Raw genomic sequence first — 13,760 nt, forward strand, 5'->3', positions numbered from 1 at the left:
GCAGCCCTCAGCCCTCGGCTCTGCCCGGCCCAGTCCGCCTGGCCCGGCAGCTGGGCCAGCACCACCCCCTGCCGTTTCCAAGCTGTGTTCGCCCAGAGTGAAATTCCACAGGCTCCGAGGGGGGCATGGGCCGGGCTGTTTTCCTGGAGGGGTAACTGAAGCCCAGCCACGGAGGGGGGAGAAGGGGGAAGAAAGCGCCAAGGACGCTCACACCAGCGCCTCCTGCAGCCCCAGCGGAGGGCGGGCCGCCCGCTCCTCTCTGACCAGTCCTCTGAGCGGGGCATTGCCTTTGCTCTCTCTCTGGTCAGGAGGTGCCCAGGAGAAACCTGAGACGGGCAGCCCATCGCCCGCTCCTCCATCAGAAACGGTCCAGGCTCCCTGCAGCCACCCAGCTGCCACTGGAGGCCCCCCTCCATGGGGACCCACCCCAGCTTCCTCTGGCTCACATTTCCCTCCCCTTCCCCCCATGGGCCCTGGGCTGCAGGCCAAGGTCCTCCCGCTGACAGACACCAGCTAGCCAACGTGACAGAAATGCCGATGCTTCCCGGCTCTGAGCCTTGGTTTGCCTGATGGGAGGCCCCACCCACCCACACCCTCTTCTCCAGCAGGGCCCCCCTCAGGAACCCTCCTTCATGGCCCCTCCAGCTGCCTCAGATGAGGGGTACGCTCCCTCTGTGACCTCAGAGCCCAGCCCCCTCCTTCCCTCAACATGGCCGCTCATGTGCCCTCTTGGGCTCCCCTGATTTTTTATTTCCTCAGAAGATCCTGTCAGTCTCCACAAGTGCCGGGACCAGCACTTCCCCCTCTGGGCGCTCTGGCCAGGGGCACGGAGGCGCTCGGTGCTCTGGATGAACCGGGAAAGGCCTGCTTTCCAGCCCAGCCCCTGCCGAGGGCCAGCCCTCCTCATCCCACTGCCCCCCTCCCCCTCCCCCCAGCCAGGCAGGGTCACAGACTGGCCCTCAGGAGGCACATCCGCCCTGGACCCCACGGGGCTCTCCCCGGGGACGGGCACGAAGCCCCTCGGTCCTGAGTGGGAGGCAGCCAGGGCGGAGGGGCTGGGAGAGGGGCTCGGAGTCCTGGGGCTTGGACCCGGGGCACCAGCTGGCTGCCTCCCGGGGGAATGTTCTCAAGACTCCGAGAAGAATTCTCACAAAATGAACTGCCCCCTCCAAGCAGGGCTCCGTGGGCAGCAGGTAGCTCCCTGTCCGGGGGGCGACGCAGAGGTGGGAGGGGAGGATGCTGATCCCAGTGAGGAAGGATGCTGTGAAGGGTGCTGGGCTGGGAGTGGGCGACCTGTGGGCCCAGGCCCTCCCCTCAGGTCCTGAAATCCTAGGGTTCCAGGTCCTCGGGCCCCTCCCGAGCCCCTCTCTGGCCTCCGCAGGGGCATCCCTGACGGGGCTGTGGCTCCCTCATGGTGCTGTGCGGATGCTGCGATGGTCGCACGGCTCCCCAGTGCGGTGGAGGTGACCCCTGGACACAGACACCTCCCCTCCCGCCCCCTCCCCTCCCCCCGTGGCTGCCCCGCTGACGCCCGGCACGGAAGATGCATACCAAGGCGCTGTCTCCCGGCTGGGCCCTTGGCGGCTTAGCTCCTGCGTTGGTGGCCCCCTTGGCTGGCAGCCTGGCCAGGGCCGTCTGCAGCTGCAAAAGCAAACCCCCGCACTGAATATCGAATTCTGCTCAGCAGTCCCGGAGCCCTCACAGCCGTCTGGATTCATGGTTCAGACGAGGAGACGCTGAGGACCTGCTCCTGGGCCCAAGGCCAAGACCATCACCACGTACAGACGGGCCACCAAGCGTCAGTCACCGGCTTCCCCGCCGCCCCTCACACGAAGCCCACGCCCTGTCTAGCAAGGCTGGGCACGGCCCACTCCCGCCTCTCTGACCCCATCCTCTTCCTCTCCCGGCCACACAGGTCTCCTCCCAGACCTGCTTCCCCACTCGGGGCCTCGCACCTTCGGGCTGCGGGCGTATGGCATGGAGGCCCCTCCTCCACCTCTCCCAGCTCATCCTCCAGGGACCCCCCGCCCCGGGCATGCTCCCTCCTCCAAGAGGCCCTGGGTGCTGGTCTGTCTCCCAGGAGGGCGAGAACCAGGCCTGCAGGCTCCCCGGGGCCTGGCACAGAGCCCCAGGCGCGTCTCAGGACTGTGCTACGGGAGAGAGAAGCTCCAGGTCCATGCCAGGCATGAGGAGGGCACCTCAGGGAGGGCGCTGCGGAGCCACAGAGTTGGATTTGGCATCTGGCACCACCGCCTGCTGTGCGACTGGAGGAAGCGCTTTACCGGCTCCAGCCTCGGCTCCCGTCAGCTGAGGAGAGGCTGGGGGTGCTCCCTGGCACACACGCTCCATCTCGGCTCCTAGGGGGGCTAGCCTGCCTGGGCTGAGCCCTGGCCCAGGGGGAGGGCTCTGGGATGAGCTGGGGGGGGACGGGGGGGGAGCCGGGCAGCAGAAAGAGGAAGGTGGACAGAAGTGAGACCGGTTGGTCGCATGCTCCTGACTCGAGCTTCCAATTAGCAAGGATCCCCGTGAGTGCACTTAACAAGCAGGCATCGGTGCTCACTCCCTGCTGGGTCCTGCTCTCAGCGCTTTGCAAAGGGAAGTCTTTCATTCCTCGGGAAACCGCAGGCCAGTGGTCGGCAAACTCATTAGTCAACAGAGCCAAATACCAACACTACAACGATGAAAATTTCTTCTGAGAGCCAAATGTTTTAAACTTCTTCTAACGCCACTTCTTCAACATAGACTCGCCCAGGCCGTGGTACTTTGTGGAAGAGCCACACTCAAGGGGCCAAAGAGCCGCATGTGGCTCTCGAGCCGCAGTTTGCCGACCACTGCCGTAGGGGGGAGTCCTGCTACCACCGCCGGGGGACAGACGGGAGGAGACCACCTCAAAGCGAGTCGGTGACTGAGCTGAGATGCCCACCGGGGCAGCCAGGCCCCGAGTCCCTCCTAACCTCTGTGCCCGCCGCCTCGCCACGGCCTCTGCCCCCTCGCGTCCCCACACGCTTCCCCCCCCTCCTGACGCCGCAGACTGGGGAGTCACTGCTCACACTGACCCGCGAGCCCCTCAGGAGGAGCCACAGCCCCCACAGGCGGCTCCCTCCCTGGAGGGGCGGGCGGCCGGGGTGCTGAGGCCCCTGCGGAGACGGGGTGCCCGAGGGCGGGCGCCTCACCTCCTGCTCCAGCTCCCGGATGCGGTTGCTCAGCTGCTTCACCCTGGTCTTCCCCACCTCGGCCTCGGCCATCAGCACCCGGTTCCTTTTGGACAGCTCGACGATCTTGGCGGCGATGGCGTCCCCGGCGACGCCGGCGGACCCTGGGGGGGAGGGAGAGAGGGGGAGGGCAGTGGGGGGCGCAGTTCTCGCACGCCCAGGCCCCTGGAGCCCGGCCCCAGCACGCACCCACCGCAGCCAGGGGGAGACTCCGCAGGCCCCAGGAGGATGGCCAAGTGCCAGTCCTCACGCCCTCCTCGGTGACAGGCTCGCTCCTCCTCACCTCCAGGTCCCACTCTGGGGGGACAGGGACTGGCTGCGGCCAGCCGATGGGATGCTGGCAGACAAGTTGGAGGTGGAGGTGCGGGGGGGGGGGGGAGGCCCTTGTCGCTTGTGCCACCTCCTCGAGAACAGTGTCCCCAGGCCAGCTGGCTGGTCCCAGCAAGAGGGAGAGAGGCCTACAGAGCAAAGCTGACCCACCCCCGCCTGGCCTAGACCAGCTGGTCCCCAATCTACCAGAGGTTGGAGCTAAAGCAACGCTTCCTGCCAAGCGCTTCTGGGGAGGGGAGGGGGGCATAGCTGTTTCTTACACGGGGTTCTGGGGTAGCACGTGCTCATTCAGTCCACACTTAGTTTCTGCCGAGTGTCAAACCCTCGTTGTGTTAGGGATCCAATGGTGAATGAAAAAGGTGTATAGGGCATAAAAAACACACAACAAACCCAGCATAAATATGCACTCCAATACCCGGGAGGGATGAGTGTTACGGAGTAAACTGGCGCCGGGAAAGGGGGTGCGGGGGATGGGGGTGACGCTGCTCTCGGGGTGCTCAGGGTGGGCCTCTCTGAGGAGGTGACGTGTGAACAGAGACCCGGGTGAACGAGGTGAGAGACCAGGCAGGCAGAGGAGAGTTCTCAGCGGAGGGCATAGCCAGTGCAAAGGCCCGGGGGCAGGAAAGCGCGTGGAGTGTCTGCGGAAGCAGCTGGAAGGCCGTGGGCGAGGCCGGAGGGGTGGCTGGAGGGATGCCACGGAGGAGGCCGCACGGGGTGGGGCCGGGAGAGAGGGCAGGTGGCAGAGCGCTCGCTTCTCTGCAGCCTCGGGAGAGGGCGGGCCGCCCTGCGGCCCTGCACGTCTGAGCCCGGAGCCGGGGTGAGTGTCTCTGCTCTCTCGGCACCGAGCCGGGTCTCCGGTGTTTCGCCTCAGACGGGAACGGCCGGGGCACAGGGGGAGGCGCAGTGGTGGAACCCCACGGGCGGTCAGGAGGCCAAAGTCCCTTGCCGTTGACCTGGGAACCGGTCCTCTGGGTGTTCCCGCCCTTTAAGGCATTCGAGATCAAAGGCAGGGAGGCCCGCCGCCCTCTGCCATGGGTGACCCCGCCTTTGCCGCTTATCGGCCAGCCGCCTGGGCGTTGCTCCGCGGGCACACCCGGAGCAGAGGCCAAGGTCCCCACCAGACGTGCAGGGCCACGGTCCGGCTCACACCCACAGGGCTGTGGGCCTTAGACCCACAAAGCCACGGTCCCCGCCAGAGCCAAGGGGGAAGGTCTCCGGCCAACACTGCCAAGGTCCAGCCTGGACTGGCAGGGCCACGGTCCATTCCAGACCGTGCTGGGTCCTCGGAAATCCCCGGGGAACAGCTGGCTTGCCCGTCTCGCCCGCCTCTCTGCAGCGGCAGTGCAAGAAGAGGTAATGCCTGCTGCCGCTGGGGTTTTCCCGCGTCCAAGACTCAATGTCCGGACCAGAGCACCCACAGAAAACGGGCCCGCGCAGAAGCCTCCTCAGGAGCCCGGGCTGAGCCACAGTCCTTCAGTCCTGGCCGCTCTCCCCTCCCACTCCCTGCCCTGCCCTCCCCTCTCCCCTGTCCCCAGGACAAGCCCGGCCACGGCTGACCCTCGGCACTCTCCCTGGGCACCTGCCGCCCGGAACCTGCCCTCTGCCCGTCGCCGCGATGGGGCAGCTACCTGTGAAGGCAAATCGGTCCTCTTCCAGCTTCTTCTTCAGATGCTTGATCTCAAAGTCCCTCTCCTTCAGCAGCTTGTACAGCCGCCCGTTCTCGTCCACCGTCTCCCGGAGCTGGTGGCGGAGCTGCTCGATCTCGTCCTCCAGCACCCTGCAGGCACAGGCGGCGTCAGCCCCCGCCCCGGCTGGCCAGCCGCGCTGGGCCCCAGGCGGGCGGGGATGGGAACCGGTCTGAACAAAGCAGGAAGGGGGAGACGAAGGGACCCTCAACGAGCGGATTGTAACACACTGGTTTCAAAACCGAGACCCAGAGCCCACGGGCTGCACGCTCGCACGTGTGTGCGCACACGTGAGAGGAGAAAGAAGTCTGGATAACGTGGCTTCCTGTGGATTCAACAGGGAGAGAGAGAAAACCTCCACTCAGAGAATTCATCTTCCTTCTAAGACATGTACAAAGGCAATCTGAGCAAATACCAAATAACAGACATACCGCTAGAGATCACTTTCCTTCATGGCAATTGACTAAGATTAGAAATCAACACTAGAGCCGAAACTGGTTTGGCTCAGTGGATAGAGCGTCGGCCTGCAGACTGAAGGGTCCCGGGTTCGATTCCGATCAAGGGCATGTACCTTGATTGCGGGCATATCCCCAGTAGGGGATGTTCAAGAGGCAGCTGATTGATGATTCTCTCTCATCAATGTTTCTAACTCTCTATCCCTCTCTCTTCCTTTCTGTAGAAAATCAATAATATATATATATATATAAATCAACACTAGAAAAAACAAAATGGCAAACTTGTATGTTTGGAACTAAAAAAACCCCACAAATCCCCACTCCTAAATTATGTGTGGATTAAGGAGAAATCCCAAATGCAGCCCTCGATGGTTTGGCTCAGTAGAAGGAGTGTCGGCCTGCAAACTGAGGAGTTCAGGGTTCGATTCCAGTCAAGGGCACATGCTGGGCTTGTGGGCTCAGTGGGGTGCATGCAGAAGGCAGCCAATCAATGATTCTCTCTCATCATTGATGTTTCTATCTCTCTCTTCTTCTCTCTCCCTCTTTCTGAAATCAATTAAAAATATATTTAAAAAAAAGAAAAGAAATCCCAAATGCATTATACAGCATTCAGAATGGACGGACTGCAGAAGCGATAAATATTACAACTTGTGAAAGGCAGATAAAGTGATGTTGAGCAGGGAACTAACAGTCTTCATGGCGCACACATGCTAGAAGACCAGACAGAATTTTTCTAAGCCTTACGTTCAGGCTAGTCTCCATGTTTTGGGGAAACTGGACAGAAAATCAGGCGGTTGGCTGGCTTTGTGTGTTATAAACTGTCTGCAAGGCTCTTTTCAGAACACGAATAACATGGGACAGAGCGTCTGCGACCACTTCCATTGTTAGGGCTCCCTAGAGACAGCTGCTCAGGAAGTAAATACATCATAGAAGGTATAGGTTATAGAAATTATTGTTGTGCTGTTAATCCACCAATGGTTCAAGTCTCCCTCACTTCCAGTTTCCCAATTTGGAGAAATATCATTTGCACATAGCTCTGGGGTTAAGTTGGAGCTAATATTTGAGAGCCATGTGAATTTTCAATGATGGAGAGGTCTTTTATTTGTTTATTTTATTTTATTTTTTTATCAACTAGCATTTTTAGTAGGACATTTTGAAAACTGGGAAACCATAAAAAGTAGAATTTGAAGATGGAAGAAAAAAATAAAAAGATCCTGGGTGAAGCCAGAAGCAAAGAGACAGCTCCACAACTGCAGTGATTTTTATGTAAAAGGACAAGCAGAGAATTGCTAGTAACCAGCTCAGATCTACATGCGCTCACGGACGTCGAATTCGGAGCAGTGTGCGAAGGTCATGGACGCTCTTGGACTTTTCCACCTGCTGCAAAACCACAAGGAACCCACCCAGAGCTTCTGCAGGACAGCCAGCTCTCTGTGCCGTCAGGAGAGAACAATCCCAGGTGGGAGTCAGCCAGGATTCTCAACGAACCATCAGCAAGCATTAGCCAGCCAGCTCCTCAGAAACCCAAACTCAGTCTCCACGAGAAACAACGTAAGGAAATCCAAGTGAATAAACTACTACCCTGCCGAGTTCCAAAATGCCGATGAAACGTTAAGTGGCTTTTAACTACATATCATACCCAATTTCGTTCACAGACCTACCAGATCCCAGAGTCTTCGATAAACCACCTGTGCCCATATACCCCTGCGTCTCAACTTATAAGCGCACGTGTAGTCCACCTGCCTGTCCAACCGTCTGCTATCGGTCCTCCACCGCCTCCCGACCTCCCGGGGGCGCTCCTGGGAGGGTTCGGGCGCGCACGTACCCCCGCTCAAAGCTGCTCTGCGGGTTTTGCTCCCCGGCTTGGAAAAGGCGGAGGCCGTCCAAGACCTCCGAGGGCTCTTCCGGGTCATCGTCTCTGCTGCCGAGGCTCAGCTCCTTCTCCTTCTGCTTCTCCATCTGCTTCTGCAACCGCCTGTGCTGCATCTCCTGCATGGCCTGGAACTGCAGCCGCAAGGTGTCCTGCGAGCCTTCCTCCGCTGCCATCTTGCCCTGGGAGGAGGGGAAAAAAAGGCCCGAGCTGAAGCAAACCTCACAAAATGCACATTTCCCGGGGGGGCTCGGTACTCAGTCAGCGGGTCTGCAGCCCCCAAGCCTGCCGTTTGCTGCTTAGCTTTGCACGTGGCCTCGTGGAAGTTCAGAAGACAGCCCCCTCCCCCCTCAGCTCAATCCCCTGAAAACCAAAGTTGGGCTGAGCATCCTCCTCTAGCCCTGACAATGCCCCCAAACCTGGCACAACATCAGAATAGTCCACATCGCTCAGACTCAATGCTTCCCCTTTCCTGTCCCTAAAACATTGGCTCTCAATCCTGGCTGAACATTAGACTCCCCCAGGAGCTCCCAAAATATGACTTTGGGCACGTACTGGACCAGTGAAATCCCAATTCCTAGGGATGGGACTCAATCATGACATTTAAAAGTTTCAGTAGCCATAGTTGGTTTGGCTCAGTGGATAGGGTGTCAGCCTGCAGACCAAAGGGTCCCAGGTTCGATTCCGGCTAAGGGCACATGCGTGGGTTGTGGGCTCAATCACCAGTAGGAGGTGTGCAGGAGGCAGCCGATCAATGATTCTCTCTCATCATCGATGTTCTGTCTCTCTCTCCTCTCCGTTCCTCTCTGAAATCAATAAAGAAATATATTTTAAAAATTAAAAATTTTTTAAAAAAAAAAAATAAAAGCTTCAGGAGATGCCCATTATCCCCAAACCAAGTCCAAAGGCATCAAAGGCTTTGAGGGGTTTGGCTGCAGTCTCTCCTTCCAGCCCGCCTTCCCCTTGATAATGCCACCTCTAGGCCTTGCTCCTAACAACTCACAGAAAAAAATCTGGTTAGCCTAAATTTACAACAGAGTCCATCTTCCTGTTTCTGTGAAGGGCCGGATGGTAAATGTTTTAAATTTTGTGGGCCAGAGGGCTCTGTTGCAGCTACGGTATTGTCGTGCCATCACAGTGCAAAGCAGCCACAGACAAGACGTGAGTGGGCAGGTGTGGTTGTGTTCCAATAAAACTTTATTACGAAAAAAAAAAAAGGCAGTGGTCTGGATTTGATCTGTGAGCCTTGGTTTGCCAAGCCCATTGGGAGGAATTTCATCTGAAAAGGTGTCTAGCGATGGAAGAAGAGCTGGGGGCTGGCCTTGGAGCAGGAGGACGGGGGCAGGGACTGCCACCAGGTGGCGCTGTTCCCGCTCCACCCGCGTGCGGGGCGCGAGGCCTCGGCAGCAGAGGCCAGAAGAGGGCGCTGGAGGTCAGGGCGGACCGGAGTTGGCCGCCTCCTCGGTGGCCTTTGGGCAGGCGACCTACTACCCTCGGAGCCTCCCTGAGCCTAGGGCTGCGCGGAAACCGGGGCCCGGAGAGGGAGGAGGCGCAGGTGCGTGAGGGTTCCCAGGACCACGGAGGGGAGCGTCCGGCCCGGGTCTGCGCGCCGGGGCGAGCGTGTGCGCTCCGGCTCCGATCCAAGGCCCCGGGGGCGGGGGGGAGGGTGCGGGCTCCCCCGGCTCCAGCCCGCGCCCCTCCGCGCCTCTCCCCGCACTCACAACGGTCCCGGCGCTGCTGCTGCCCGGGGCCACCGCGGCGGGGTCCCCTCTTCCGGACGCTGCTCGCGTTGCCCCGGCAACGGTCGCCTGGGAACCCAAGCTACACCGCCCTGCACACGTCACCGCGGGTCTGCGGGCCCCGAGGGCGCCGGAAGGTCGCAAAGGGACGAGGCCCGGGGCCCGGGGTCGGTGAGGAAGGGGGTGCGGGGCCGGGAGCGGGTGTCCTGTGCCTTCTGGGCCGGGTGTTCGGGACGTTTTGTGGGTCAAATGTCCTGCGCAGAGGGACCCCTTCCGCAGGGGAGCTGAGAAGGGGACGGTGCCACCTTGAATGTCTTTGAAAAAATGTAAAAAAAAAAAAAAGAGTCTGGGGGAAAGGTCATGTTGTGGCGGCGAGTGAAGAAGTGGACGGTCCCACCTTGGATGTCTTTGGAAAATTAAAAAAAAAAAAAAAAAAAAAAAAAAAAAAAAAAAAAAAAAAAAACATGTCTGGGGGAAAGGTCATGCGGTGCGAAGGTTGTGTTCTTCTCCACGGAGCACAGAAGCAGGCCTGGGAGGGATGCGCAGAAAGAGGAAGGAAGGGCTGTTTCATGTGGGTGTTGGGACTGCAGTGCTGTTTTCATGTTTGCACTGGAGAGGAGTTTAAATATAATGATTTATAGTGGTTTATTTTCATAGAAAAAAAACAAACAAACCTCTCTTGGGTTGTTTTTTAAGGCACTTCCCAATTTAAGTCACTACCATAACCAGGGGCCATCTGAGGGTGGGAGACAAATTTCTAGGAAAGAAGATCCGAGGAAGGTTTCTGAATGTTTACCCAGGCTTTCATAATTTGAAAATCTTCAAAAACCTCATTTCCCCACCCCCTTCTTTTTCCCCTCATAAGGCAGTCCCGCATAGACATACACAAAGAGGCAGCACAGTACCACAACCGGAATGTTGACATTGACACCATCCACCTGTCCTATTCAGATTTCCCCGTCTGACCGGTATTCATGTGTGTGCGTGTTTAGTTCTATACATTTTTATCCCATGTCAGTTTGATCGCCAAAGTGAAGAGAAGACACTGAACACTTAAATCACAAAGATCCGCTTGTTGGGCTTTTATAGCCACGCCCACTTCCCTCTTGCTCCCACCCCCTCCTTTGACAAATCTCCCTTTGGTGATTGCCACTCTGTTCTCAATTTCTGTCATTTCCAAAATATTTTCTCAGTGGAATAATATAGAGTGTAACCTTTTGGGGTTGACTTACCCACCCTCACTCCCCTCAGGATAATTCTCTGGAGGTTTATCCAAGTTGTTGTATCAATAATTTGCTTCTTTTTATTGCTGAGCGGTTTTCTATAGTATGGATGTGCCCAGGTTTGTTTAACCCAGTGGTGGGCAAAGGGTTTGCCACTCTGTTGACTAATGAGTTTGCCGACCGCTGGGATAGGGGCTTAATTACAAGGATCAACAACAGCCTGTAATTATTGGAATCGAGGGTCTAATCTTTCACCCAGGGAAGTACTTCTGGCTGTTTCCAGTTGACGCTATTACAAATAAAGCAGATATGAACATTCATATACAGGTTTCTGGGTGAACCTCAGTTTTCATTTTTCTGAAATGCCCAGGAGTACAGTTGTATGGTAATCACATGTTTAGTTTTGCAAAAAACAAAAAACAGAAGGGCCAACCTGTTCTGTAGCGTGGCTGTGCCAGTTTACATTCCCACCAGCAATGCATGAGCGATCGTTTCTCCACATCGTTGCAGTATTTGATGTCACTGTTTCTTATTTTAGCCATTCTGACATGTGTGTGGTGGCATCTCATTGTGGTTCTGACATTCATGATGGATAATGATGCCGAACATTTTTCTCATTGTGCTTGCTTACTCTCTGGACATCCTCCTTTGGTGAAGTGTCCGTGTCTTTTCACCCAGTTTCTATCATATTTGTTGAGTTTTGAGAATTCGTTATATGTTCTGGAAAATAGTCTTTTGTTGCGTATGTGGCTTGCAAATTTCTTCCCAGTCTGTAGCTTGTCTTTTAATTCTCTTTGCATGGACTTCAACTTTTTACATTTCTATTAGGTCCAATTGATATTTCTTCCTTTTTTGGTGTCAAGTGTAAAAACTCCTTGCCTAGCCTTGGACCCCAAAGATTTCCCTGTAATTTTCTAAAAGTGCCAGAGTTTTATGTTCATGATTTATTTTTATGTGACTTTTGCATTCGGTGTGAGATTTAAGAGGAGGTTTTGTTTTTTTGCCTGTCAATGTCCAGCACCATCTGTTGAAAGATATCCTTCCTCCGTTGGATTGCTTTTGAACCTTTGTCAAAAATCAGTGGGGCAACCCGGCTGGCATGGCTGTGGTTGGGCTTCCACCGGGGGTGTGCAGGAGGTCACAGTTCTATGCTCGGTCAGGGCATATACCCACTTGCAGGCTCAATCCCCAGTAGGCGTGTGCAGGAGGCAGCCAATCAATGATTCTCTCTCCCTCTCCCTTCCTCTCTGAAATCAATAAAATCTATATATTTTAAAAAAAAATCAGTTGAGCAAACTCAACAACAGCAACAACAACAACAACAACAACAACACAATTGGAACTGGGCAAAGGACTTGAATAAACATTTCTCCAAAGAAGATACACAAATGGCCAATAAGCACATGAAAAATGCTCGGCATCGCTAGCCATTAAGGAAATGCAAATCAATACCACAATGAGCCAGGCCAGCGTGGCTCCGTGGTTGAGGTATGACCTATGAACCAGGAGCTAACAGTTGGATTCCTGGTCAGGGCACTTGCCCAGTTGCAGCTCCATCCCCAGTAGGGGGCGTGCAGGAGGCAGCCAATCAATGATTCTCTCATCATGGATGTTTCTATCTCTCTCCCCCTTTCCCTTCCTCTCTGAAATCAATAAAAATATATTGAAAAGCCCTAGCCAGTTTGGCTCAGTGGATAGAGCGTCGGCCTGCGGACCAAAGGGTCCTGGGTTTGTTTCTGAGCAAGGGCACACACCTCAGTTGCAGGCTCCTCCCTGGCCAAGGCCCTAGTAGGGGTGCGTGCAGGAGGCAACCAATGTTTCATGTGGATGTTTCTCTCTGTCTTTCCCTCTCCCACTCTGTCTACAAATCAATGGGAAAATACCCTCAGGTGAGGATTAAAAATAAAATTTAAAAAACCCCATAAACTCACAGTGAAATACCACTCCGTATTTAGCTGTTTGACTCAAAATGGAAGTAAGCTTTACTCAGCTTGACGCCAGGCTCCATAGCCAGACTTGGTCGTTGTACCAGGAGTGTCTCTTTGGGGCTAGACCTATGCCAGTCATGGCATTACCCAGAACACTAAGCCGCCAGTTTACTTTAGGGGATGGTGACCCTTATCCAGAGCCCCTCCCTTCCCGGAATCAGACACCCAAGAAGCCAAGAGTTGCCGGAAGGAGATTGTGGGTACGGATTCAGAGCAAACAGGCAAACTGCCTTGAGATATTTTTGCCTCAGGGTTAAGTCTTAGTAAATATGCCTCTTCTTAGCCAGGGGCTCCCGCAGAGAGAGAAATTGTTGCCGAGCCAAAACCGGTTTGGCTCAGTGGATAGAGCATCGGCCTGTGGACTGAAAGGTCCCGGGTTCGATTCCGGTCAAGGGCATGTACCTTGGTTGTGGGCATATCCCCGGTGGAGGGTGTGCAAGAGGCAGCTGATTGATGATTCTCTCTCATCGATGTTTCTAACTCTCTATTCCTCTCTCTTCCTCTCTGTAAAAAAAATAAATAAAATATATTTAAAAAATTGTTGCCGAGCCAAAATCAGTTTGGCTCGGTGGATAGAGCATAGACCTGGGGACTAAAAGGTCCCAGGTTCGATTCTGGTCAAGGGCATGCACCTTGGTTTCGGGCACATCCCCCGTAGGAGGTGTGCAAGAGGCAACTGATCGATGATTCTCATCAATGTTTCTAACTCTCTCTCTCTGTAAAAAATCAGTAAAATATATATTTTTAAAAATACAATTAAAAAAAATTGTTCACGTTTTCCAGGTTCAAGTTCCTGTGGGCTGGAAGGTGCTGGATACACACTGTCAGTTCTGCCTCTTAACTCACCAAGGATTTGGGCTTTTGTTGGCCACCAGCCTCTCACTTAATGCCACTTCAAGTCTTATTTGACCCATGGAGCTATTTTGTCTAAGATGTGGCTGTGTATATGGCGATCTCATTCATCATACGTTGATTTCACTAGGAAACTAAATGTTCTGCCAAGACTCATTAGTCTTTATTTAGTTCCAAGGGATCTCTCTGATGGATGAGGTCTACCCTGGCTCTGCTTCAAGCTCTCAGCACAATGCACTAGTAATACAATTTACATTTGCCCCAAACTTTCTCAATTTCACTCTTGGTTCATATCACCCTTGGTTTTTCAAAACACAAGGATGGAAAGCAACTGGTCTTCGTGGTCATCGTTTTCTCCCATATTGATTAGGTCGCCAATGCCTTGTGTATTTCACAGTTTTTCATT

At 55.2% G+C, this 13,760-nt stretch overlaps 1 protein-coding gene across 3 annotated transcripts in view; it reads right to left on the minus strand.

Moving 5' to 3' along the window:
• Positions 1-9,394, minus strand: part of CCDC13 (coiled-coil domain containing 13) — a 30,155-nt gene extending 20,761 nt beyond the window's left edge. For all 3 annotated transcript variants that reach the window (XM_045579460.1, XM_036431974.2, XM_036431977.2), the window contains exons 1-5: positions 9,274-9,394; positions 7,508-7,734; positions 5,171-5,319; positions 3,174-3,316; positions 1,552-1,641 (exon numbers count right to left, since the gene is read on the minus strand). In XM_045579460.1, the coding sequence (XP_045435416.1) occupies positions 1,552-1,641; positions 3,174-3,316; positions 5,171-5,319; positions 7,508-7,728 (603 nt within the window). In that variant the 5' untranslated portion in view covers positions 7,729-7,734; positions 9,274-9,394. The remainder of the gene's footprint in view (positions 1-1,551; positions 1,642-3,173; positions 3,317-5,170; positions 5,320-7,507; positions 7,735-9,273) is intronic.
• Between the last annotated feature and the right edge of the window lie 4,366 nt (positions 9,395-13,760).

The sequence above is a fragment of the Pipistrellus kuhlii genome, unplaced genomic scaffold (genome assembly GCF_014108245.1).
Source record: "Pipistrellus kuhlii isolate mPipKuh1 unplaced genomic scaffold, mPipKuh1.p scaffold_m20_p_11, whole genome shotgun sequence".
Classification (NCBI taxonomy): domain Eukaryota; kingdom Metazoa; phylum Chordata; class Mammalia; order Chiroptera; family Vespertilionidae; genus Pipistrellus; species Pipistrellus kuhlii.